Source organism: Monopterus albus, unplaced genomic scaffold (assembly GCF_001952655.1).
Source record: "Monopterus albus unplaced genomic scaffold, M_albus_1.0 scaffold433.1, whole genome shotgun sequence".
NCBI lineage: Eukaryota > Metazoa > Chordata > Actinopteri > Synbranchiformes > Synbranchidae > Monopterus > Monopterus albus.
In genome coordinates, this window is record NW_018128313.1 from 92,933 (window position 1) to 120,923 (window position 27,991).

Below are 27,991 nucleotides of genomic sequence, written 5' to 3' on the forward strand. Positions count from 1 at the left end.
TATTCTGCTGCAAGTGCCTCAGTTCTCCCACATTCTGTCAATTTCTTCATCCTAAAAAGGGCTGTTAGTACATTGCACTCTCACTAATCTTTTTGTATCTCAATGTAACCTAGTTAGCCATCAGCTCATAAGTAGCACTACCAGAATAATTTTTTGTGTGTGTTCTCAGTGAAATAAAATGGAGTCTCTGTTTTTGTCGTTGATTATGGCATTTGGTACCGTTTTGTTTATCAGAATAACATTATACAATACCAGTCAAAAGAATTTGACCCATACCGACCTGGAGACATCGTGCCTCAGATGTGAATTTTTCACGTCATTAAATATCAGATAAGCCCATTTTATATTTTGTTCCAAGCAAATATCAAGCTCTGCCAAAGAATCTCCTCACTGTATTAGTAATGTGTTTTTCTTTGCCTTTGCCAAAACTCGCAAATCTTGAAATCATAAGAAGAAAAAATTAGATTAAGTTATATATACACACACACACACACACACACACACACACACATATGCACATCAAAAGATTTTGATCTGTGTGAGTATGTGTGGAGTTATGTTTGCTACTGTTTATACATTTTAACTTAACCTTAAATTTGATTTTGCAAGAAAGCACTTTATCAGTGTGCTGCTAAACCAGATTTAGCCTATTACTATGGTCAGGACTCAGTACCAGGTCACATCATCTTGTCAACAGTGTGTTGGACAGTGATCCAGCAAGTGGAGGTCACATTACAGTGTAACAAATGTGTACAGACTGTTAAGGTGATTATGAAACTCTGTCATGTCTCAACACTTGGCTTAAGAAAACAGGATAATGGAAGGGAGACTTGTAACTGATCACACTGACAGACGTCAGAGTTCATGCAAACTCACTGGATTTTCAAATGTGTTATTTGATTGTTCTTGTTGTGTTTGCTTACGTAACAGTTACTCGGGTAATTTTACAGTTAAATGTATTTAAAGTGACTATTTTACACGGTTTTGTCAGACTGATACAATATGACAAACGAGGCACATCGCTGGTTGAATGAACCTTTGAGTCTGGAATTACATGTAATGCAAAATCTCCACTTGCCATTCCTCGTTTGGCCACTAGATGGGAGTGTTAGAAATGAATGTTCACTGGTTTCACAGGTGATGTGGTCTGTGATATTTTACCTACACAGTCTACAGTAAAATAAATAATAATAATAATAATAAAAGGTGTGTGTGTGTGTGTGTTCTTGGGAGTTAAAAAAAGTTTGGAAACGATAATCGGTACTACGGGTTGTTAATGTGCCATATAAATAAGACCAAGCAATAATAACAAATAGGCATAAATAATAAATTGGCTAGCTGTATAAAATCAAATATATGGCTCAGTGACAACATTAAACAACGTCAGCGTCCTGATTAATTAGACTTGGTTCAGGTTAGAAATTAGGTTTAGGATTAGGATTAGGCTCAGGGGCCAAGGAAAACATATACTGTCTTCACAACTATAGTAAGACCAGCATGTGTTCGTGAGTCTGGGCTCCTTCTTGCTGCAACCGATTGGACCCGAGGACTGCAGCGACCAGAGATGGTCTAAAACGGAGTAGTCTGGCCGGGCCATTGCACTTTCGACCAAAAAGCAGGATTTGGTGGGATTCGGAGACCCTGTTATAGAAACGTGACGTAGCGCTACGTGCTGGTCGGGCCGTGTCCAGGTGTAAGCAGCCGGCAGCAGGTTGGTCAGGACAGCGCTACCACCACGGTAAATGGGAGTTTAACATAGATTATTATTTAATTTTGTGCATGAGTGACACCGTGGGATTTCTTAGCGAGAGGTAGGTAACCTGTCTGAAACATGAGGTTTGTCCAGATGGGTAACACCGAACTCCATTTAAGATGCGACAGTGTTGTCTCGGTCGGGCTCCCGAAAACAAACTTCATTTAGAAGCCCCCAAACCCTTTTTCCAAAATCGGAATGCAATTCGCGGCAGTGCAGCTTATAGTTGTGTGGTAACGTGAAAAAACAAATGTAGAAATCAAGCTTTCATTGTAGGAAGCAGCTACGTCTTTCTTGTAATAATTGCATTACTAATCTTAAGTCCAACAATTAGCGTAATTAACTGTTGTGCAGGGAAGCGCAGGTTTGACGTGACCACCGGCTGAAAATGGCCACATTTTGAGGACAGTCTTCTAGCCTGGGACCATGATGACACTTTTTCATATTTTTATAGTAAATGTATTCTTTAATTTTCACCTAGTAGCCTGTTTGGTCTAGTCACTGTTTAGGTAAGAAAAAGGTTTTAACCCTACAGCAAAGCTGCGCTAGGCCTATTTCTACATGTTCTTCCTTTTGAATATGTACTTATGTTGATATTTATGTGAGCACCGCACTCAGTAACAGATCTTCCAGGGGAATGATGTGTTGTGTCCTTTGGCTGTGCATGTCTGTGTACCTGCACATAGACTAGTTGTTTATTCAGGTGTACGCTGCTTCTTTGGCCAGCATAGGTATTGTATGTATAAATGCAGCTCTATGTGTGTGGGTGTGTGTGGCAGTTTAGACCTAGCACAGATAGTGCTCTGCTGAATGAATGACATTGCACTGTCATGACCATTCTACTGCCTGTGGCATTGTGTGTGTCCACAGTGTCCATGCAGTAATGTGCTGGTGTGTAATGGACATTTCTGCTGCAGCAGTACTCTGAGTGTTACATAACAGGTTGTCTTCTGCATCATCCTGCAGGGTTGCCCAGGATTAAAACTCAGTGCTTCTCCTCGGCATGAGTGCTTTCTGTGTGTGGTGTCAGGATGAGCCTTTGGTGCTTTAGCACTACCAGCTCTGCTGGACGCTGTCTGATTTTGTGTTAAATATTTTATGTCCTATTGAAGACAGTCACCAAATAAAGGCTTCAGTTAAGTGCTGAGAAGTCACTTTTAGGCCTCTGTTAGGGACCACCCAAGATGGAACAAAGGACATTGCTGTTGGGCTGAAAAAGCAAATGATAAGGTAGTGTTATTTTGTTCTACTGTTTAGCATGGTGACATGCACTCGGTTGCCAGTTAATTAGGTACATAAAGCTAAAACTACTGCAGCAGTCTGGTGACCGCAGAGGTTATGATGTTCAGTGTCGAACTATCTTAGAGGATTTTTAATTCAGCTGGTTGTTTCTGAGGTCTTGGTTTGTGATGTTGTTAAACTGTATACCATTACACGTTCATCCCATTTACATCAGTAAGAGTAAATGGCCAACACCTGGTATGCAAGGAACTTACAACTGAGTGGAGCCCTCAGTCTTGATGTGACTGTTCCTGTCCATTGCAAGCCGGTCACTGCAGAGGTGTGTTCACATACGGAGGCTGAACATGTCTTGAATTACTTATTGCTGCTGCAGCTGGCAACTGGTGCAGTGCAAGTTTTGGACTGGGAGTTTGGTGTTGGTGGGGGTTAGTCTTTTGTTGAATCCCTGTAGTGAACAAAGCAGACCCTCTGTTCTTAGTGGAGATTAATCCTAATAGCAGGATGTGTTTGCCTGCCTTCAGTGGTTTGGACTTTGTCACAGTGTGACACAGTGACAGTACAACAGTCATAGTGACCACACTGTCACAGCACTGACACAGAAAGTGTCTAGAATAAAATCAAAATGGAAATGTATTCATTCTTTTTAATATAGTCTTTCACAAGCTGACAAGAACATGGAATAGGATAAATTCAAAAAAGCTAAAGGTAGTGTGACAACAAGATCTGAAAAAAGCAAGAAGTGTGATGAAGATGCTCACCTAGATGGACTAGAAACTGAGGTTGGCTTACTAGTATGGTGGCAGAGATCAAGGCGGTTGACTTCTTATTGCTCTATCCTGAGATAGGATGTGAAGAAAGAGCTGAGTGAATTTAGAGATGAGATAAAAAGGCCCTTGAAGACATTAGGGAGGACTTGAAAACTACAACAAAGAGCCAAGGAAGAGGAGCAGTGTGTTGCAGAAGCAGAGATGCAGCCTCGACCAGATTAAACAAGCACAGCAAAAATGACCAACCTGGAATCACATTCTTAATGAGAATAACATCTGCATCTGTTGGGATCCCTGAGGATGAGGGAGACAATAATGGAGTTAGGGGCCAAATTTCTCAAGTCACAGCTGAGATAACAATGATCTGAAAATTCAATCTGGGTCAACGGCCGCCTTGGGACACACCAACAAAATCAAGGAACAGGTTCTGTCCACTATTTGGAAGAAAGAGGTCTTTCACTGAAGTAAAATGCTTTGCCTACCTGACAGAAATAGTGAAGAAAAGAATATGCTGGAATAAACAGAAAACCCAAAGAAAGAAGTGACTGGTTTCCATCATCACTGACCTAAGGTGTTTCTGGATAGTGCCCCAAGGATCTATAATGACACTAAAGAGATAGCAGACAAACTGCAACAGAGCATTCCCCATTGTCCTTGAGAGGGACCCCAGCCTGGCTCCAAAACAAAACAAGAGACCGACATAGGAGAAGACAGGAGTCAAACATCATCAGCAAGCCCACGAATCTGCAGTGAAGGAGGCGGGTTGACTGCTCCCATCTAAAACAGGGTCAACTGCTTCACCACCGTGTCTTTGAAGGGTGAAGTGACACATCAAGTTAATAAACTGTTATTTACGGATTTGTCCAAATTTCTTATAAAGCTTAAATACTAAACTGGTCTGACAACATGTGACCCACCATCATGTCTTTCTCGTGGTTTTTCATAGAGCAGGGCTCAGCTCCTGAGCGGTGCCTACTAAGTAGAGATAGCTATCTGGCATGTTAGCAGGTCATCACATCTCCGCAAACGTCTGAGCAAGTTTCTAAACTAGATAACTAGATCGTAATTTTCTTGACTAAAAAAAAAAAAAAATCAAAAAATCAAAACTTAATTAAGTGGCATAATTGCAGTCCTAGGACTAAATTATCATCTTTAGGCCGGCATTATCACCACTGTGGGATGATGGGATAGTGTACAGTAGTGTCCACTGTCCATTGAGCTGAACACGCTCAAAACAGTGGAGATGACAGTCGACTTGAGGAAGACACCCCCTCATCCGTTCCTGGGCTCCACTATCTCCCAGGACCTGAAGTGGACATCCAACATCAGGACCATCACCAAGAAGGCAGAGCAGAGGATGTACTTCCTGTGCCAGCTGAGGAAGTCACCCAACTTTGTGTTGTGGTGATGGGGATGGAAAGTTAAAATGCCTCAAACAGTCTTTGCAGCTCGATGCAGATTTTTTTTTCCCGGCCAAAAATGGCTCTTAAAATAGTAGAGGTTGCTGAGCCCTGTCTTAAAGCATTGCAATTTCTGGTATGTGTGAAGTGTTGTAGGCTTTTCTCTTGTTAGACAGCATTTGCCTCAGTTGGCAGTAGAGCCAAATGTATCAGGTGCCAAGTTTCTGCAGGTCTAATCAAGCCACTCCTTGTACATGTCCATCTGTCTGGAGGAGTGAGTCTGTGAGCATGTCATGATTGGCAAGTTGCGTGTGAGTTTGTGTGAAGTCTTTGAATGCTCTCCTCTGCCTAGACTTGTAGTTGGGATTAAGGCAGTAACCTGTTGTGTCTGATGGAGCTATTATCCCGAACAACACCTCAGCTCTCTTTGATGTCGTTTACACTAACCCAACCTGAAACCTGCACAGTGATGCAATGTGGAATTTCACCCCAGCACTGACTGCTGACAGGTAATCACATTGCTTCATTTTGGAGTGTGAATATCGGTGAGATGAGTTTGAAACTGCAAAGAGAATAAAATCTGTGAGTTAGCTGTTAAGAAATGTAGAGAAAGACTACGTGCATGCTTGAAACAATATAATGCATTTTCATTGTGCTTCCTAACTTGTAGAAGATAGAGGACCGTGCTGCTCATCAGTTTAACAGCACACACCCACACACTGTAGTCAGTCTGCAGCTGTGGTCTATTTTTGGTTGTTTTGCAGTCTTTCATGCACATTGAGCAGCTCTCCTCTCTGGGCCTCAGTGTGAAGGTGTCTCAGGTCTGAGCCACTGGGAGGAGACAGCTGGTGCATAGTGGCTCCATTCAGAATGAGGTGTTGTCACCAGTTAGAGCTGGAACTGTTGCAAAATGTACAGCAAATGTTCCCCCAAAACCCATTTTGTTTTCTTTTTTTTTTTATCAGATCATAAGAGGTTGTAAAGGACCCTGGACACCCTGGACAGGTCGCCAGTCTTCAAGTAAAGTACAGGTACCTCAAAGTTGGACTTGAGTAAATCACTGGTTATACTGAGTTGTTTGTAAATGGGGTGGAAAAAAAAGAGAAAACACTTCTCAGTATAATGTTGTATAATTCAACAGCACCCTAACTGTAACAGCCAAAAGGAGAACCCTGAGGAATCCAGCCTTCATAGCTGTTCTCAGAGCAACACAATAATACTGAGACCACTTCATAAAAATATGTGAGCTATATGATAGACAGTGTGAGAAGAACTGCTGTGCTGAGTGTGAGCGCTCCAGAAAACACTGTTTATCATGACAGCTACACACACACGCATGCTTTTTCCTTCACACTTCTTGTGTCAGACAGGCAGGAATTGATTAGAATATCTATTTTAATCAGAGTTTCCAGTGGTTAGGAGATTGTATTATCTGCTGCTGCCACTTTCAGCTCCATAATAATTTGACTGTGTTTTTATCCATGTACACTAGTGTATGTTCAGGTTTGTCACTGGCTTTAGAGGGGTGGAATGTAAAGCCTGCCAAACATGATAGACCGCCTGCTTCATCTAAACTAGGTTGACACGGGAGGTTTCACATATGTAAACGCTGCTGGAACCCAGCACACACGTGCACAAACATGTTTCGTTGAAATGATCTGGGCTTGCTCTCTCCTTTCTGGTAATTAACCCCGCATGCCTTGTATTTTTATTCTTCATCAGGCATGACATTTTGTTGTTTTTCATACATCTTTTGACATGTGCACTGGATAAAGTGAAGTAAATGTAAAGTAATAGGTAATACCAGCGTGCTTTGTGAAAACTATGAACACATTCATTTTATGAATGTAGAACAAATATTTTAACATATAATGTTCTTGGTTAGGAAAAAAATGACTCAAACTACCATATGCTGAAGAGCTGTAATGATTAGTTGGTTCATTGATTGGTTGGTCAAAAAAATTAATTGGTAACTATCTTATAGCCAGTTAATTATTTCAGTAATTTCTGAAGCAAAAATGCCTAAAAGTTGCAGGTTGCAGCTTCTGATGTGTGAGGATTTGATGCTTTTTGTTGCCATGTATGATGATTGAATTAAAAAAGACAATTTGAACACTGAACATTTGAATCTGCATGTTTAGCCTTTTTCTGATTTATGGTCAAATGATTGTCAACATGTTCAGCAGCGTTGGTAATGAAATAGCTTTTATTTAGCCCCTCTCACAAAGCTGTTCTTCTTTAGCATTCCTGTATTGTACCTCCTCAGTAGAGCAGCCATGGCACAGGGCCACACGGCGCTCCACGCAGATGTACTGTAGCCTACTTGGTTTTTTGTGTGCATGCAACTTCATCTGTGTGCAATCTTTGTTTTCATTGAGCCAGTGGCTTCCAGTTCCAAACATGACCTCAGGGTGTATAAAACATGATGATCAAATGTTTGTCGCACAAAAGACTAACATAACAAAAAAGACACAGCAGATTAATTACATCACTAAAGTAAATATGAACAGATTTACTGTGACAGTGTTACTTTAAACAAAGTATCTCCACATCATTTCCACATGCTGGCTAGTTACAAGTGTCTTCATTAAAGGCTGTTCTATTAACTCATATCTGCATTGCCAAACCACCTGCACTTACTGTAAGAGAAGGTGAGGCTGTCCTCTCAGTGACTGAGGTTTTTTGTGCATGCAGCTTACTACCCACAATTGCCCATAGTTAAGTTTTATTACTGGGCAACTGCTAGAAGCTGTAATAATTATAACAGGAGCAAAGGAAAAAGTCAGGTTGGGGTGAACGGGTGAGCCAACAAAACACAGGACTTTAACCCGGGAAGCTGCTGCTGGTTTCCTGTTTCAGACCAGTAGCTGTTGTTTCTTTTAACCATGACTATTTCAAAACCTAACTGCATGTTTATTATTGTAACTAATCCCCTTCTTAACAAAGTACTTAAAATCAAACCATGATCCACTGACTTCGATGAATGTATTTACTGACAGACCGCACACATAAAAAACAACATGGAATCTGTGCAACGATCCTTTTCCCCATCAGTTTCTAATATCACAGCTGCAGTGAGGACAATGTCAGTTGTCGTTTCTCAGACTGAGAACCTACAAGTGGACAGTGCGACATCTAGGGTTCTATTGACTCTTATGAGTTATTACTAAAGACAGTTTAACTGTCAGAATAATACATTTATATTTCAGTAAATTCTGTTATTATTATTTTCTGTCTAAAACTGACCAATCTGTGGTTGTTGGTATAACCATGATGACATAGGTCTGGTACAGCTGTCACCATAGGGCCACTCCTATGAGACTTAATAAAAATGATAATTTTATTAAGTCTGCATAAGCCTATTCACGTGCACAGTATTTGCTTCACTAATCTGTATAATGACTGCTGGGATTACATGTAACTCCCATCAGCATTATTCATGAGGACTCACAGCTGTTTCAACCTTCCACGGACTGTGGTATCCTTAACAATCATCTCAGGTTTCGTCTGAAGTAACGACATAAACAAAATCCCACACCTCTAAATATGAATTATCTGTTAGAAGTCTATGTTTAAAGCTGCACGGTGCTGAGGAAAATGTCCTGTTGAAAAATAAAATGACAGTAAGCTAGGGGGATATAATTTAAGGGGTCAGTTAAATCTAAAAGTTCATGCAACCAAAAAAAGATTTTGTATTTCTATAAGTGGGGTCAAATTATGGAATGGTTTAAGTGTGGACATGAAAAACAGTACAAGAATTGAGGAGTTTAAATATAAATATAAATGTATGTGTCATTCAAGATATATGCAAGAATAAGAGATTTAATCAAGAATGCATGAAGGAAACACTCTGTTTTAAATTTTCTGTGTATTACTTGTCTGGTGCAGAAGAGAATCACCTATGTAGAGATACTGCTTGCAGCCAATGATGCATGAAATTTTTTGTATAAGATGATGTTATGGGGTAGGACTGGATAAGTCTGACTTCTTCCTACTCCATTCAAACATGTACTAGGTATAAGCAAACTGATTCTGGATTAGCATTGGTTAGATTTGTGTAATTATGTGTGTGTTGATGTCATTTGTTCTGCATGTTTGAAAGAATAAATCAAATCAAATCAAATCAAATGTATGCAGTGTAAGCAGTGAACAGCTCTAAGTCTGTAGAGTATTTAAAGATTCTGAAAAAGAGCAGGTTTGAGGCACCAATGGTGCATAATGTATCACCTTTGTCATCCAGAATCCAGAATTTGCTGATATTTAATGTAATCCATTTTCCTTCTGTCTGTGCAGTGTTTTCTGTGTCACTGGCTGGTGCAGGATATTTTCAACCCAGTCCTGAGCAATAGTTTGGTTTTATTTAAAAAAAACAGGAGACTAGACAAAGCTGTGTTTAAGTCATTGGTATTGTTTTGCCACAGAGCCTGTTGCAGTGAAAAGAGACAGGACCACCAGCAACTGCTCACCAAGAGCAGTTGAAGATGATGGTGGTAAATACATTTGCATTAACAGCACAGGCTACTGTGGCTTCAGATTTAATATGAAAGTGATCTGACACAACTGATATGATCAGATCAGAGACCACTATCCCACAGAGTAGAACCAGGTCACGGGTGTTACCACTGCAGTGAATAGGTTCACATACACAATAGGTGGAACCAGAAATACTGCTGAGAGAAAAAAGCTTTATGTAGAGGATCACGGGTCTTATTCAGGTCAATATTCACGTCACCTACAGTTAGAATCTCGTCAAAATGTCTGAGGTGAATCCTCCCAAGTTCTTTTGAAAACTCAGCTGTGGCCCAGCAGTCAGTAGAGCACCATAAGGTGCAATGGTCGACGTCTGCTGCCCTGGATGGATACAGCAATTTATAGGTGGTGGAGGTGGTTTTAATAAAAGAGCTTCAAAAGAGTTGAAAGTATTAACCAGTTCACAGGCTAAATTGAATAGACTTGTACATTACGGGAACAACACCACCTTGTTTAGTAGTTCAAGTAACAGTGGCACTGGTTACTCAGGTGGGGAAGCTTCATTTAATGGTAAGAAAACATTTAGTTTGGGTCAAGTTTCACACAAACCAACTGCGTCCAGACTTTGCTGAAGAACCAGTCATTTCTCAGTAAGGATGTGGTAGTGAGTGATCTGATATTTATGAGACTAAACCTGAAGGTTTTATGGAGGCAACAGATCTCAGGAATATGACTAATAGATGATGTGTTAATGTCACATCTAGTGTTTCTAATAAAGAATTTTGCTGGCCTGTGTATGCAACAGTATGGAGATAAAGTTATGACTGCCTGGGAAAATGGTTCTGTAGCATTTTATCAGGTATTTTGTGGTATACATCACTGGCACTGGTGGACATATTAATAATTAGTTCATTGTGATTAGGGACTGGGATGAGGGAGAGAGACAGTCTCAATATAATAGACCTGTCATTCAGTCTGATAAGGCACTGTGAGGGTTTCCCTGGCTGGACATATTAACTGAGTGGACTGTGCACTATCTCTAAACCTAGCAGGCTCTTTAATCACCTGTGACCTGCTGAGGGCCAAATCCCTGGTGTCAAACCTAACTTAGACTCCTGTTTGTATTTCTAGATAAAATATCGGTGACTGCTCCAGTAGGGTGATGGCTGTCTGCTCTCAGCAGGTCAGTGGCCCCAGTAAGAAGGACAGTCATCAACAAAACAAATCCCTGCTCACTACAGTGATGAGCTAATTAGTGGTTCAGTGAAGTAAGCCTGCTGTACATGGTGAGCTGATTTCCTCCATTAGCTACTATTGGTGACTAATGTTAGCCATGTTACTGCAGTACTGATATTTCCATAAATTCAGGAGTTTTGTACAAGCAGCACTAATACTGCTTAGGCAGTTTCCCTCTCTTTCTCTTTGACATAGCAGTGAATGACATGAAGGACATGAATGCATCATATTAGTGTTACTGTGGCAGTGAACTGCTCCATTATCTGTGTTGAATACAGTCATTTTCAGAGAGAAGTTTTGCTGCAGTTGAGTGCGATCGCCCACTTGGATTGTGTAATCAGTGCAGTGAATCACAGTTTGGCTAGTAGTAGGGGTGTGTTTATGTAAGTTTGTGATCTTTTACCACAAACTGTAGGTAATTTCCTGTGCATACAAACACTGAGCGATGTTCAACAATTATTATTTGCATGGATTTTATGCTGTTATCATGATGCTGTTCTATTGCTCCTTTGATGGAAATAATATTTGTTTTTCAATCTGGATCTCATTATTGGTTCAGTGTGGGGCTTTGTTTTGTATTTTTGCCCATCACTCCAATTGGATATAAAAAAGCTTCACCCACAAACTTAATCACTGTGATTTGGAAGCACAGTGACGTGAAGGAAAGAGAGTCCAACTGAGCTTTATCACCCTATGAAACAAAATAAGCATAAATTGTCCCAATATTTGATTAGTCAATGGCAGTGACTTTTATTGGTCATTTCCGAGCCTGCACTCTGGTTTGGAACAAAGTCTTCACCCTCTGAACTCTCAAGGCTCTTTGAACTCCTCTAACACACACTCAGATTTTTAACTGCTCAGTGATTGAGGCTGGTGTGACAAGCAATCATCTATCAGCCTCTGGTGCATTAACATACTTTATTATGAAATTTCTGTACAGTGTGTTCTTCTGACAGTCTCACACAATTATGCTATCTTTCCATTGCCACCAGGAACTGTAAGGATTGCTCGACACAATTGTGAGCGAGCAGTAAAGAACAGACCCAGGCGGCTGGCTTCGGTGCAAGAGGTGGATTTATTTACAGTGGTGAAACAGGGGTGCAACACAATATACAAGAAACAAGAGCGAATGACTGAAATGAATATCACCGGGTGATGACCAGCATTTGTGAAGGGGTTTTGTCCATGAAGTGATGAGGTTGGGCTGCGAGGAAAAGCGACACTCCTGAGCTGGTCAAGGTGGTGATCCGGTTGACTGTGGAGTAGCAGAGAGGAGACTGTGCATCGACCTGTGGAAGAGGTAGGTGGAGCTGAGGGAGTCCAGGTCCAAAGGAGAGATCCAGGAGAAGTGACAGGAGACGCTAGAACTATGAGAAACAAGACGTGGAAAAACGGGAGACAAAAGATATAATCCGACATGGAACGAAGGCTAACAACTAGAAAGAACCAGCAAGGGAGTGAAGGTAAAGCCGAGTATAAATAGGGAGTGACAAAGGAGGCGCAGCTGAAGAGTGTCAGAAAATCAGGACAGGTGTGTTAATCAAGAGAGTCAAAGAGAAAAGCAGACTAGAGCGAGAAAGAGAGAAGAGAGGAAGGTGCAGCCGGGCAAACCTGACAGGAACCGTTTTTTACCTATAATGTAGTGCGGTTTGCTTGTTTCGAGTGTCTCAGAAACGGACCGTGCCTGGGCTGAAAATGTGCTGAAAAGCGTGATGCATGGCCCTGCAGCAGTCACTCCGGCCAGTGACATCGCTACAATGACTGGCAGAGAAAACTTGAGCAACAGGAAGTGTTTCAGCCACAGAAAGAGAAAAAAAAGAAATAAGAGCCAATACGGTATCTAAGTTTGTTGAATTCATGTTTGCTCTGTTGTGCTCCTACTTTTGATGTTCGTTTTGGTTGAGCAAAAGACAGCACCATGACGTTTTCCCCAAGAGAAATGCTCACTCTGTGCAATAGAAACACAAATGCGTATTGGGGCCCAGGCAGCCTGGGCCAATAGCTGGTCAGCCAGCCTGAGTTCAGGACAGCTCCTGGTGGTAGTGGAATGAAGGCTTTTTGGTACATTTCCACTGTTGGAACCTAATGAGCAGTATACATCGTACTTCACCCTGCATAACTTCCTGGGTTGAGGTGGGCCGTCCTGCTTTGTTTTAACATTGTATTTTCTCTTGTGTCGGGCTCTGTTTAGAGGAGAGAGGGGCTGCTCCCCTCTCACATGCAGTTGGCTGAGCAGAGAGGACAGACAATGTGAAGTGTGACTCGATAGTGCAACAATCAGCCAGTAATGGAGACTGTATGAGCAGTCTATCAAACAGCTGTTAAGCAAACAGAACACACATTCGCAGAAATGTGACGTCTTCGTTGCTTTGCCTGTGGTCCACTGACTGAGGTCTCCGTTTTGCCTCTAAACCAACAAGTGAAGGCCTCGTTTAACCTCTAAACCAGTATGAGTGCCCCTTTCTACACCGTGCTAATGACTAAGGTGTGAAGAGCGGACATTTAACCAATCAGGGGCAGCTGCTCCGCACGCATGCACCCCTCCCCCCTTGTGTTCCTGGAACTCAATTTTAGCACTACCTCTTGAGGGGTGCTGAAATGTAGCTGTCTGTTGGCAGGACACCCTGTTTATGACCAGTCACTGTCACACCAGTGGCTCTTCCCCTCCACCCCGTACTTCTCCTTCCTACCACTACATCAGATTAAATGGGTCTCATTGTCCTTTTTCTTCTTCGGTCCAAAACCTCCCTCCCTGTTTCCCCTCAGACTCCTGCAACCAATAACAGGGAGGGGGCCTAACACTGCTTAGCAACAGCCAACCCAGTTCGACCGGTCAGGACAGACCCTCCTACTCGTTTGGGAATAGAGGGTGCACCCTAACCAGGGTAGGGTTACCTGGTAGACGCACACACACCATTTCTTGTTACTGCAGCATGGAGCCTCAAAAAGGGGAGTGTATCTTTCCCTCTCTCTCCCTCTCCTTGTCTCCTCCCTCTGTCTCTTGACCACCGTCATAGCCTGCGTAGTCTCTCCTTGCTTGTGTGTTCACACACAGCACTGATGGGATAAGAAGATATGACGCATGAGCGTGCAGTGCAGCCAGGGGTGTGTGTGAATGTGTGAGGAGAAGGATCGAGGGTGTGTGAGGACAGACAGCCAAGTGCATGCCAGTCGGAAGTGAGGAGTGACATAGCTGAAAGAGCTCCCATAATTTCTTGCTGGATTTGCTGGATGTTTCTTTTTTGCAGCCGCGCAGCCTGAGAGGGAGGACAGAGAAGTGTAAGTTATGGCTGTGGTGACAGTTGTACACGGGATCAACACGTGTGCATGTGTGTCCTCTTCTTCATGTGCATATTCTGGGGCATAGGGCTGTGATCTGTGCACTTTGAGATGTTGGCTGGTGCCAAACAAGTCAGTCATTTAAAAGTGACTGTGTCATGGAAGATCATTTCCACCAACTGGCTTAAATGACTGTATATAGTTTTCTATGCAGTAAACAGTTCTTATTATACTCTAGTAAATGCTTATTTTGTAAATGCGGCTACGTTTGGTAGTCATATGCTGTTTGAGTTTTCAAACTTTTGCCTATAGCACACACTAAACATGTTTCAGTACGTGATGTGAAATCCTCGAAATTTCTATAAAGTCCAGGACAAAATCCTTTGCATTTTATCATGACTAGAAAACACTCAGTGGGATTTTAATTAAGAGAACAAGAAGGTGATGGTACTGTGGCAAAAGTAAAAATAGAAAGCATTCATGTGGTCTCTGTAGTCTCTGCAGATGACTGGGACTTTGCTTTCCAGATGCTTTGTTGACATGATTGCACATGTAACTAAATCCTTTCACAGAGTACACACAGTCAGAGCATTGTTTCACTGGGCTGAGTGTGGCAGGTCTGCAACTGTCTTTGATTTATATTTACTTCAACAGGAAACTCAGTGAAAACCTAGAATTAAATGCTTACCATAGTCCATGTTGGTCTACAGATAAGGACTAAAGCAAAATGTATTAACTACTATAATGGTGAAGTCATCTCAACGTCTTTGTTTAAAGTAACTAATTAGAATGTTTTTTTAAGTGTAGGAAACGTCCTAAATGAAAAATATTTTGGACATGCTCGGTTACGAGACAAAGTAACATACTGTATCCTTTGCTCAGTCTGACGTTCGTTAGCTGCTTCAGGTCCCATGTGAACCTGACTGTAACGACTGACAGGTTAATACTGTAGCAGTGTGGAGATGTTAATGACGATTTCAAAGCTCTAGTTATGGAGGTTACAGTCTCTACAGTGCTGAACTGTCTTAAAACCAGTGAAAAGGTTTCAAAGAGTGCCAGTGGGGGTTGAGTGAGTCAGCAGTGCCTTATCGCTTGTTGTAGGAATTGTGGTTGATGCAGTAAAACAACTGTACAGCTCAGACTGTGTGAGCCTTTCTGACCATGTATGGACAGACCACATGCTCTGGTCCTGTATTTCAGCAAGGGGAAATGCTTTATTCCTCTCTCACCAGCACTACTGTGCTGTTATTTCCAGAACAGTACTAATACTGGAAGAGTTGTAACTTACATAGTGTAACAGTTCAGAATACGTTTTAATGAATGGTCAGTACTTTGATGGAATGAGGAACAAACTGTTTTCTGCTCAACTTTGGAATTGTTGTTACTGGTGGTCATTTGTTTTGGTGATAAACAATAGACATCCTTCTTTACTTAGTCTTTTATCCACTACTACAGTACTAAGGCTACAGTACAGATGAACTCTCATCCACTGCCATGCATGCAGGTATTGAGCTGTTAAGATAGTGGTGGCGTCGGAGCTGGAGGGGCACGAGCTGGCTACATAAAAACAGCTCGATCCACAAACCCAGTCCCGATTGGCCTGGCAGGCAGCCCACAAGCTCTGTGTCTTCATCGTTCCACGCCACTCTCACTGTCCATTAGGACCATTCTCATTAGTCAAACGCTGCCTCTGTCTGTCTCAGCAGTGACTCACCTTATTTTAAACAGCTTCTCTTGACACTCACTGATCTTAATAGTTGCCTCCTTCCATCTCTGGCTTATAAGCATTTTAAGTATCCAGCTTCTAGTGGTAGCAAATTCAGCTGCTTCATATATTCATATTATAAATATTTCTCACCACCTCAGTTCCAGTACCATCCACACTGGCGAGACACTGCGTGAAGCAGCGTGTCCTTTACGTCATCTGAACACGCACGCCCTGTCAGCGGTGTCACATTTCTCTCTGTGATCTCACACACAGTGTATATGTCGCAGAATGCAGATGCACACACACAGATGTATACAAGCACATCCACACATGCTCTCACCAGTGGGCACATACACACTCCTCTGCAGCGACTGCAGGTGTGAAAATCCTGATGGAGGTAACTTCAGTGGGATTGTGCTAAATATATGGCAGGATGACACAAGCTGGTTATTATGTCACTCACACAGTTACATTCATCTTTCCTCTGAATGAGAATAATGCAGTTTATTTCTATGGCAACCACTTTCACTGTGTCGGGTTGTCCTTTGTGTGTGGTGCAACAAAAGACAGACTGTAACATCAGCTGTTGTTGTTTATCCAGTTGTGTTAGCCACCCTGTCATTGTGTGTTCATAACGAACTGTGTCATTATGACTGTGTCATGTCCGTTGTGTGACTGCAGAAATGTGTATGCAGTGATACCAGCACTGTGGTTTTGTGTGTTGCTGTAATGCGATGCAGTGGTGATGCTCACCAAGTGCTTCTGTGAAGGGAAGGTGAGCCCTGCTGCCTGCTGCCTGTTATCAGGCTCCCTGGTTGTTTGTATGCCTGACTGGAAAAGACAACCTTCAGCACAGGGCCTGTATTCTTTACACCACGAATTAATCAAGTGGATTCACTTCATAATCTATCTAGCAGATTGATTGAGTGGATTCTCACCAAATTGTGAAATGGTGGACAGATGGTTGTTGTGACGCAGAGCAAATCACTGGACTATGATCAGCTAAGTCACTATTTTCCACACTATTTCAGTTTAAGTCATGTGAACTACAGTTTACCTGAGACATCCTGTGTAATGTAAAACCACTTGTTTAATGTAATTGTAACTATGTCTGACGTGCGCTTTAACTTTGACATTTTTCCATCTATCCACTATCCATGCCACTTATTCTTTAAAAGGGTCTTGGGGGGCTGAAGCCAGTCCCAGCTGACATTGGGTGAGAGGTGGAGTCCACCCTGGTCAGGTTGCCAGTCTGTCACAGGGCTGACATGTAGACAAACAACCACACTCACTCATTCCTAGTGGCAATTTAGAGTCACCAATCAAGCTGAGCTGCATGTATTTGGACTGTGGGAGGAAGCTGGAGTACCTGGAGAGAACCCACACAGGCACAGGGGGAACATGCAAACTCAGCACAGGAAAGGCCCCGGGCACTGTGCAACCCACTTTGACATTTTTGAAAATGTCAATTTAAATTTTGTCACAATATAGCCAGCAAGAAATGAAGTGAAACTAGTTTGCAAATGATTTTTGCTTTGTCTCATCTGGTCTTTTATAACTGATGAAAAACTGAGCATTTAACAGAAGATATCATTGTCTGTTCTTCCCAAAGTGCATCCTGGTGCAGGCAAGTGACACACACACACCTGGCCGTACATGTGATGTAGAAGAACCAGGCCATCTTCTTCTATTGCTCTGTGATCCAGTTCTGGTGCTCATGTGTCCATTGTAGGCACTTTCAGTGGTGAACAGAGTTCAGCATGGACACTCTGACCAGTCTGAGGCTACACAGCCCCACACATAGTGAGCTGTGATACACTGATTGTTCTGACACCTCTTTGTCAGAACTAGCATTAAGTTTACCAGTAGCTGCAGTAGCTCTTCTGTGGGACCAGACAGCACAGTCTAGCCTTCACTCCACACACACACATCAGTGAGACTTGTCACCAGTTCACTGTTTGCCCTTCCTTAGACCACTAATGTACTAACTGCTGCAGACTGGGAACATCCAACAAGTCCTGCAGTCTGGGGAGATGCTCTGACCAAGTTGTCCAGCCATCACAGTTTGGCCCTTGTCAGATCCTTATGGTTACCCAGTTTTCCTGCTTCTAACACATCAACTTCAAGGCCTGACACTTGTTGCCTAATATACCCCACTCCTTGACAGGAGCCATTGTAACGAGATAATCTACATTATTCACTTCATCTGCCAGCGGGGTTAATGTTGTGGCTGATCATTAGTTGACACAGTGTATCACCAGTTCTGTTCTGTCCTCCTCTGTTCAGCTGTGTTCTCCTTCATCTACCTGGTTGTTTTGGCTTCAGTGTCCATGAGGAATGACTGCTGTAACATTGTGAAATATGTTAACTGGTATCTCTGTAATAAAATACAGATTTAAAGCAGTTGGGAAATACTGTTACTGGTCACACTGATAAAGTAGTTTATGAGATTCATAAACATTTGTTGCCTGATGACTTAGGCTGAAGTCCTGCTTAAATGTTCTACTTGTCAAATAACATCCACTGTGTGTGTACATTCACTGCTTGCCCACTGCTACTGGCTATGTTTAGTATACGTGTGAGTATGTGTTTACAGCACAATGTTTTTTACACACAAATTTACAGCAGAGGATTGTATTAACTTGGAAAACGTTTGCCCATATTTTTCAATGTTAATAATCTTTCCATGGCCCATTGAATATTTACGCATGAACCATTACTGTTCACGTACTTTGGTGTCTTCAACACTGTTGTCTGAAAAACACCAGACTGTTTTAGAGCTTTTGGGGTTTTAGCTGGTGTCAAAGTACAGCAAGAGCCAAACACTGTACAGGGATCTGAAAAGTTGAAAGTACTACATGAAGGATGGCGGCATGCAGTCTGTACAGGGATCTGAAAAGTTCAAAGTACTACATGAAGGATGGCGGCATGAGTCTATGACTTCCTCACTTTTTGCTTAATAAATATAATGACAGTAAATAAATGCATGAAACCTTTGCTCAAACAGCGTTCAGTCTCTCACCGGCTGTTATGGAAGAAGATGGCTTACTTAAGTCAAAGTAAGAAACATCGGTCCGGGGCGGACTTATATAAACAAGTGGGGTGGCTCTTTCTTGGTATCTGCAGTGGGAAGCGATACTTGGGAAATTTGGTTTGGTACATAGTAGTACATGGTCTGAAAAGTCTGGGAACCTCTGCTGTGTTTCACAAAACTTACCCTAGCTTTTTAAAATGGAAATCTTAATTTGTAACGTAACAAGTAACTATGGTTGTCAAATAAATGTATTGGAGCAATTAAAAAATGTAGTGGAGTAAAAGTATAAAGGTACATAAAATGGAAATATTCAAGTAAAGTACTTCAAAGTTGTACTTACAAACAGTAGTGGAAGTTATATGGCCCCACAGGGATAAGATTTGTAAGTATAAGTATAGAACACATTTGTGGTTTCTGCAGGAATCTAACTGTGTCCTCGGGAATATTAAAGTAGCAACATGCACTTGTGACAGAAGCGACAGTTATTGAGCTTCATTTTGTAAGTGACTTGCATTAACAACATGACTGCAATGTGAGATAGTGGGACATTTATTTCAATGCAGTTACATTATACAGTGATGTGTAAAATGCTATGCTGACCTTCCTTCATACGTTACAGGGTGCAGTGACTAGAACTAACCTTGGCCAGTGTCCCGCTGCACAAGATTCAATTATTAACGTAGCTGCCCAGCGTCTGCACTGTGGCATCAGGTAACGTCTCGGTAGCATTTTGCATGTGAAACTTTCCCATGTGTTGGTGTAACCTTTCGTTGTCAGGTACTGTATGTCCTGCAAGAGAGGAAATTATGTTCAGTTGTAGTTTTTGTGAGTAAACAGAAAATTTACTGGGTATTTAGCTGTCATGCATCACTCAACATAACCTGTAAATTGACCCAGGTAAAGATACAATTTAAGGGGTCAGTTAAATTTAAAAATTCATGCTATACGTACAACCAAAAAAAGATTTTGTATTTTCATAAGTGGGGTAAAACTATGGAATAATTTAAGTGTGGACATAAAAAATAGTAATAGAATTGATGAGTTTAAATGTAAATTCAAAGGTATGTGTCAATCAAGATATATGCAAGAACAGGCTTAATGATTAATTACATGGACAATTGTGGGTGTGGTGTATATTTTGTAACCATTCTTTAGTATATTACTTGTGTGATGTAAGAATGTTAACACTGTTATCGTGTAGAAGTTAGTATAATACTTGTGTGTGTAGAAGTGAATCATTTACTGCTTGCAAACCAATGATGGTAAGATGATGTCATGGGGTAGGACTGGATAAGTCTGACTTCTTCCTACTCCATTCAAGCATGTACTAGGTATAAGCACATTGATATTGGATTATGTGTAAAATTATGTGTGTTGACATATCAACTGTTTTACATGCTTGAAAGAATAAATCAAATCAAATCAAGATATAAAGCATTTACTGGCATTGTCGCTCGGACTCTATGTCCAGTCACCAGGATGCCTGACACTTGTCTGATTCTTGAACTCCACCATCAGCCAGGTTCTAACTCCCATAATGACAAGCTGAAAACAATGGAGCTGACTGTGTGTCGCCACAAATAGCTTCTAGTACAGTCAGCTGTAGCTGGCACAGGCCACTCCGAGCCTTATTATTGCCTTGTTGTACACACACGCAGTCCTATCACAAAGAGTCATGACAATAAATTGGCATTAATTGGGGTAAAGAACAAAGAAAACAGTTAAAACCAGAAAAAGCAAAAAAGAGATATAAGACAGCAGAGATGAAAAGTAGAAGAAGAAAGTAACGGTAAAGAAAAACAGTGAACAGCTCAAAGCGATACGAGGTAGAGAAGGAAATGTAGGCTCCAGTCGGCATCACAGTCAGCCTAGAGAACAGCAGAACACCACTGCTCTCTCTGCTAACCTGAGGTGGAGGTAAAACAACAATGTGAAGAGCAGAAAAGGCAGCAGACTAAATTAGTTCCAGAACACAAAATGCCCTTAAATCCTTGATCCAGATCAGATCCGGATCATCTTTTAGGGTATAACATGATATGATTTCGATATGATTGATATATGATTTTTTTTATTTTGCCCATGATAAAGATGGGGAATTTATTTATTTATTTTTTGTCATTATTTTTGTGACCTTGACCTTTGACCTTTTTCACCCAAAACCTACTCACTTCTAGTGTTGGTCCCCACCAATGTCTGTACTAAGCATGTTGATGATCCATCCAGGTGTTTGTCCATAATCCTGCTAACCAACACTCACACAGAGGTAAAAACATGACCTCCTTGGTGGAGGTATCGATGGGTGGACGGTTAGAGAAGCCACTGACTGATATGGTCAGGACAGGCTGTGGCAGTCCGGTGCAGGTCTTGATAGCTGGAGTCATTTTCCCCTGGGAAAGTTGTGCTAATAAGAGAGTGGTGGGGAACTGTAAAGATGGAAGAACAAAATGTTGTGGTCTTCAAAGGTCCCTGGTTTCTCTGGGCTCTCTGGCTGCTTTCCATTCTATCATCTTTGTATGTATATGTATTATTATGCAACAGTAACAAACAATGAGCTAACCAAATCTCAGCCCGCGCTAAACCCGCGAGGCTTGTTGTTGTAGCTGATCCGTCTGCCTCCTTCCTGGTGGGCTTACTCTGTTTATTCACTGGTTCTCTTGTTTAAATTAAGCCGTATGTGATTCAAGCCAAGCAAAGAAACAGTTACATCATGAATTGTTCTTCCAGCCAACGACTGGACAAATCAAACCTCCTGCTTCAGAGCTCCAGGTTCATGGAGCAACATGGCATCTGCAGGGAGTGATTGTGTAACATCAGACATAGAGGTGTTTTTAGGGAAAATGTGTCACCTTTGACCTTTTGTGAATATTTAATAGAGATTGCGAATGCAATCGATACAGCATACATTATCATTTAAACTCTCCCTAATATGTGCAGTTAAAAGAACAGTGAAACAACACAGCACAAGACTGTGAAGTAACACAGCGTCTCAGATACAGTTACCTGAGTACACGCTAACCACACTCATCATTTAAATAGTATCTACACACAAGTCATTAAAATCTAATGTATTTGATGTTATTTAATCTGAGAGTAGAACTTGGAATTCTAAACTCCTGTCTGAGGTAACCTTCCCCGTTTTGCACAGCCCAGAGCTGGACCTCGATTTTGACCATCTGCATTAAAGGCCCAAAAAGAAAGAAAACGATCATTTTACTGACTTGCACTGAAAAGTCTGAAATGCTTTGAAAACAGGATTAGATCTAATGAAATTTGTTCAAAGTTGTATTAGCTGTGTGTTGCATGCATTTATTAGAGGTCAGTCTTTTCAATGTGGAACATCAAGTTTTGTTTGAGCTGCATATGTGCTGACATGTTGCAGTTAGTAAGAGTATAAGCATCTGCTTTAGTAAACAGACAGTAGGGGACTTAATATCCCATAATACTGAAGCTGTTTTCAGACAGGATGCGGTATGTCCTGCGCTCGCCATGGAAGCGGTTTCTTCACAGGGGAGGAGGGCGCACACATGCAAATCGTGCTTCTGTTGGGCGCCAGTTGCTAGATGATCAAAAAACTTTCCAGGAGGTGATTAGCAGATATTAACTAGTTTTTTGAGCAGCGGACTTGGATGCATGATGTATCTGTCTACATGTAAATGAAAAGTTCTGGCTTTAGTTGAATTGAGGAGGAGGAGACGAGCTGCAGCAAAGAAGAAGAGGATGTGGTTCCGTCAGAATCAGCTTCTTTTCCATGTTCTTTGTGGACTGTCAGGTTCTCTGCAATTGGACGTGTCAAGGTGTTGTCACAGAGCGCTGTGCCCAACTAAAATTTTTTGGCACACGGGATGGCACATGTGTCCTTGCAGGGCGCTGAGCTCGGCGCAGTGCAGATACGTTCTTGCACTGTGGAACACACAGAAATGAATGGTTTTATTAGCGAAGCGCAGCACCCACAATCTGGAAACAGCTTTATTCTCCTCTTGATTTATATACTGACTATATATTTATACTTTTTTTTTTTTACTTAGAACAGTACTTTATGTGTATTTGCATCAGCTGGGTTAAGCCACACAGACTGGATTTCTCAATGTAGAATACTCCAGAAAACATGGATCCCTTACATTAATGCTTTATTTACAAACAAACACAGGAATTTCCAGACTAAAATATCCAGCAGTCACTAAATGTGTTAATTTAGCTAAGATAATTTTCTAAACCATTTTATAGGTCTAATAGCTATTAGTTGTGTGTTGTAATTGCTGATGTTCCTCTTTAACCTGGTGGTCACTCCTGTCATTCTCTTGCTCTTCATCTTCTCCTCATCCCTGTCACCCAGCTCTGGACAGAACCTGCTTGACAGGCATGTCTTAATGCACAGTGGGGTCCAGGGTCCAACCACCCAACAATAGTCATTAAACTTGCAGTCGTTGAGTTTAAGCCAGAGCAAGTCGGTTAAGTTTTAGAGGCTTCATGTCAAAGAAAGCAGGGCCGTTCACTGGCCTGGCACTAATGTAGGACAGTCTTTCTCTTTCTGCCCTTTAGTCTCTCTGCATGATAATAGAAGTGCTGTTCATTGGATTATCTCATAGTCAGGAAAGACAGGAAATTGTGCATGTCAAGGAGCAGCGTACTGCGGAGACAGTGCTCCTCTAGAAACATGTAAACCAAAATCAAATGGCCTTTAATCAGGATGTGAGTCTGAGAAGCGATGTTCTTATGGTCTGAGATGGTGCTGTGTATGCCAGAGGGCCTGACAGTGTATTTTTCATAGATGGGACAAGCCAACTCACCTGAAAGTAATGCATCACTGTCAGTTTGAGTCTCTATATAGTGCCCTAAAGTCCCCACATGATATAACAAGGTAATGTCTATGGCATGTACTCTCTGTACATACTGTGCATGTACTGTATGTGTGCCTGTCTGAGGGACAGATGGATTTTCTTACCAGTTTCTCTGCACAGTCACACTGTCTGAAGAAGCTGCTGCATTTTTTATACTGACAGTGGCTCAGTTCTCAGACAGACAGCATGAGCAGCCGGTCAGAGTGGAGTGACTCTGTTAATGCATATTTAATTAAGGTAAGCTGACCTCACTGTCTTTACATCAGAATGCCACTTCTCTGATCATCAGTCAGCCTTTTGTCTCAGGCACATATATGTATGTATATATACAGTATATATATGTATATACACACACTCACACACACACACAAACACAAAATGAATATTTGGATAGTTGCACTGAATCCAATCAACTGACAAAATTCTTAGTTGGGTACAGCCCTACAGAAAAGTACAGTAATGAAAAACATCTGCAGCAACTAAGAAGCTCAAATGGAAAAACGTTACTGTAAGTGGTTACTGCTGTGTGTTTATATGAACAGTGGTTTGTTACAGGGAATTCTGCCCCTTCACAACCACAGATTAGGATATCCTGTATCAGTGAGGCAATGTTTCCTGAGCTGGTGAAGACTTTTAACTGTGTGCCTCCACCCTGTATCTCCACCTGCAAGTGAGGCAACTTTCTGTGTCAGCCAGGGGCCCTGTTGTCATTACTGGATAATGGAGATTTAGCACTGTCCTGGATCTGCTCGCCTTTATATAGCTGCTCCTCTTGTTTCATTTTGTCCCTGACCCAAATACACACACACACATCTAATGATTCCACCACAGATGAAAATCAGAGCATCGACACTTAAACTGTTGATGGTGACACTTAATGGAGCTGGTAAACTGATACTAACAAATTGCCGTTGCAGTCTGATGGAGTTTATTCTCTTACATTTAAAATGATTTCCTCTGGTCAGATTCAGTGTTCCACACTAAGTCAGTCACTTAGAGTTTGACTGGTCTTCGCACCTCTGTTCATCAGAAACACAGTTTGTGTTAAGATTCTTGTAGCTGCACATCTGTCAACGTTCTGGTTTAATCCTGCAGAGGGCAGCATTTCTGAACACTTAGCCCATCAGCATGTAGAGACTGGGTTTCTTCAGCAGCAGTCAGAATGGCAGTTCAGTGGGGGAAACCAAAAGTAATAAATACTGTAATAATAATGTTGTTAAAATGACCACATTGATCAGTGTTGTTACTTGCAGGAGACATAGATATCCTGTAAAATTTAAAACCGCTTACTTTATTATAAGTTTCAAATTAAATGCCTTTGATTTGGCATTATCTGAAATGCACATGGTGGAAATCAAACTACAGGTATAAAGTCTATGCAGACAGACACAGTCATTGCGCAGTGTGACATTTTTCAGGTTTACTGTTATTTGTTCTTTGTAGAATGAAAGTTTCTGTCAAAGTGTCTTGTCTTGTCAGATTAGTTATGTAGGCTGAGGCTGATTCCACTGATTTGATGGACACAGTTATTCTGATGTTTTATCAAAATACGTTTCAAGTTTCAAGCCCTATTTTTCTTTCTTCTTTCTGTTTTCCAGATGTTTTCAACATCTTCTCATTAAATAAGACGGAGAGGAGGAGGAGGAGGGCACTCAAATGGATACTTTCCGAAATTACAGTTCTGCTCACAACAAGGACACGATGACTAACAGTCCTTTTGGAAATGCTGCATATTTGTGGGGTGACTAAAATGTAAAGTGTTGTGAAGAGCGCTGTTCATTGTTCTTTCACAACCAGCAAGAACAACAACAGAAAGCCAATGGGCAAGTAAAAGCCTATACACCACAGACCAGAAGATCATACAGAGCGACTGTTCTTCTGCCTTCCTGGCCCAGAGATGAGTGTTTCTGAGGCCAGTGAGAGCTTCACTGTCAGGGAGAGAGGTGGACCCAGCATGAGGCTAACTCTCCACAGTGCTGGAGACCACAATGGGAATGCTTTCCCAATTTCCTCTTCCTCCTCCTCTTCCTCCTCCTGTCTGGGGGAGTCATCTCCTGAGTCCCTGCGGAGTCTGAGCAGCCTCAGTGGGGACCGGCCTGACAGCCTGCTGGACTATGACATGTTTGAGGTCACCTTGATGACCAAAACGAATGAAATGACAGATGTGGTCATTTCAAAATGGGTGCCAGAAGAGGACGGTAAACAAGATGAGAATGATGATGTCTCCGTGGGAAACATACAAAACGAGCTGTCAGAATCCAATGACAACTCTGTTTACCTAGACGCCAGCAGCGGTGAATACCTCCGGGACACCTGGAACGATAACAACAACTTGACACTGGCCCTGTCCCTGACGACAAACAGCGGTAACCATGGAAACAATGCTGACTTCAGCTGTGGAAGTGGAAGAAGGGATGGCTCCACAAGCCCAGACTCAGATGCAACTGAAATCCCTGTTGATGATGATGATGATGATGACAATGAAGAGGCTTTGTTTCTCTCTGTGAGCTCTGACATGGGTGTGCAGAGAAGCAACATGACCCTCACTAGCTCAAACAGTCAGTCCAACAACGGCACCCATGCTGTGATGAGTGCGCTCCACACAGAGGCCACTGAGGCTGTGAGTGTACCTGATGATGACAGGCCGCAGCAGCTCCCTGTGGACCAGACAGAACCTCCAGCTTCTGAGGACGTCTGTGAAGCCACCCAGATATCATCATCTTGTTCCTTCTCTACCAGTCCAGCACAAGATTCTAAAGAAGTCACATCTTCTCCTGAGAAAGCTGAAAACTCCAAACCCACCCATCCTAGCACCAGTCAGCCGGCCAGAGCGGCAAACCCCAAGCCAACCGCTGCTACTTCAACAGCTCTCAAGACAGTAGCCTCCACTGGCATCAAACAATCCAATCAGGAGGCAAAGAAAGTTTCCAAACTGGACCTAAAAAATGTCAAGGCTAAAGTTGGATCATGGTCCACACTGTCCAAAGCACCCAGCAAGGTACTGTAGTGTTACTCAAAAGCTTAAAGAGCTGGTATGATGGACAAACAAACAAACAAAACTTTGAGATGCCTCAGGGTGATGGCAGAGGTCCTCCTGTCAGATTATAAAACACCATCTCTACTGTTTTTAAGTTTTTTAAATCTTTGAACCTGAGCCTCAAGAGTGAGCAGTGTTGAAACTGTGGCAGTTGTTACATCATACTCAGATACATGAGGATAAGCCCACCCTTTGCACAGCGCTATGCTGAGAAACACTCAGCTAAATGTAAATGGTGGTGCTAAAACTAAGCTAGCCGCCTCCGGCTGTGTTTGAGAAGTGTTACGCTGTTAGGAATCTTCGATTGATTCTACCATTCTGAAACATCCAGCTGAAGTCTCAAGTCTGCAGGGTCGTCTACTTCTTACTCAGGGTCACATTTATTAGGTCCTATTCTGATTGGCTGGGGGTGAAGATAAGTCATCACCTCCAGCCAATCAGAGTAGGTGTTCACGAACAATGTAAACATTATGTTAATAACATGTGAAACAGCCCACTAAGGGACACAGGGGAACCTGGCCTGTTTGTACAGAAGGATTCAGAGAAATGTGAACAATTTTGGGTGAATAGAATGTCACAGATATGTTTAAAATACACTCAGTATTTATAAAAAGGTTTCCAAAAGGGCCATAATACCAGCTCTTTAAATGTACTTAGTATTGTACAGCTGTCTTCTGTCTTACATTTAATGTTTCTCTGCTACTCAGCAGAACAAATCTGCTCCAGCAAATGGAAAGAAAGCTGTTCCTAGGAAGGAGGACGCACAGACTGGGAATGAGGATAAAAGACAAAGGTCATCTGCAAGTCCAGTTAAAGTGGCCGTGGTGCTGAAACCCATCAGAGGAAAGAGTATACTGAAAACCAGCCACAAGACAGCAGCCAATGACTCTGCTCAGCCAGAGAAGAGGAGTGCAGCCATTAGTCGAGCACTCTCTGCTTCCACCAGCTCCCTGGGGTCTGAGATGAATGAAGAGGGATTCCTGCACACTCCCAGGAAGGCTGTCCAGGAAGTGCCTGAAAAATGTGGAATAAGTGAGAGTGTGGAGACAACGCATCCAGTAGGAGACACTGCTGGAGAGCCTGAGGAGGACCAAAGAGAGGGGACTGCAGAGACTTTAATGACAGAGGTCGTCGTGGAGAAACCAAGAACTCACAGCGGGGTGAGTACTGTGAGCATGTTCAGGTGTATTTAAACTGGGCCTCAGGCTTATGTTTTCAGTCCTAGTT

At 42.1% G+C, this 27,991-nt stretch overlaps 1 protein-coding gene across 3 annotated transcripts in view; it reads left to right on the plus strand.

Annotated features, from left to right (window-relative positions):
- The first annotated feature begins 1,608 nt into the window (after positions 1-1,608).
- LOC109952109 (microtubule-associated tumor suppressor 1 homolog) overlaps positions 1,609-27,991 on the plus strand; it is a 65,538-nt gene continuing 39,155 nt past the window's right edge. The window contains exons 1-4 of one of the 3 annotated variants that reach the window (XM_020586982.1): positions 1,609-1,738; positions 6,128-6,193; positions 25,326-26,725; positions 27,472-27,924. In XM_020586982.1, the coding sequence (XP_020442638.1) occupies positions 25,625-26,725; positions 27,472-27,924 (1,554 nt within the window). In that variant the 5' untranslated portion in view covers positions 1,609-1,738; positions 6,128-6,193; positions 25,326-25,624. Of the gene's footprint in view, positions 1,739-6,127; positions 6,194-13,878; positions 14,148-25,325; positions 26,726-27,471; positions 27,925-27,991 lie in introns of those variants that run through there. The other 2 variants (XM_020586981.1, XM_020586983.1) reach the window with 2 other exon arrangements.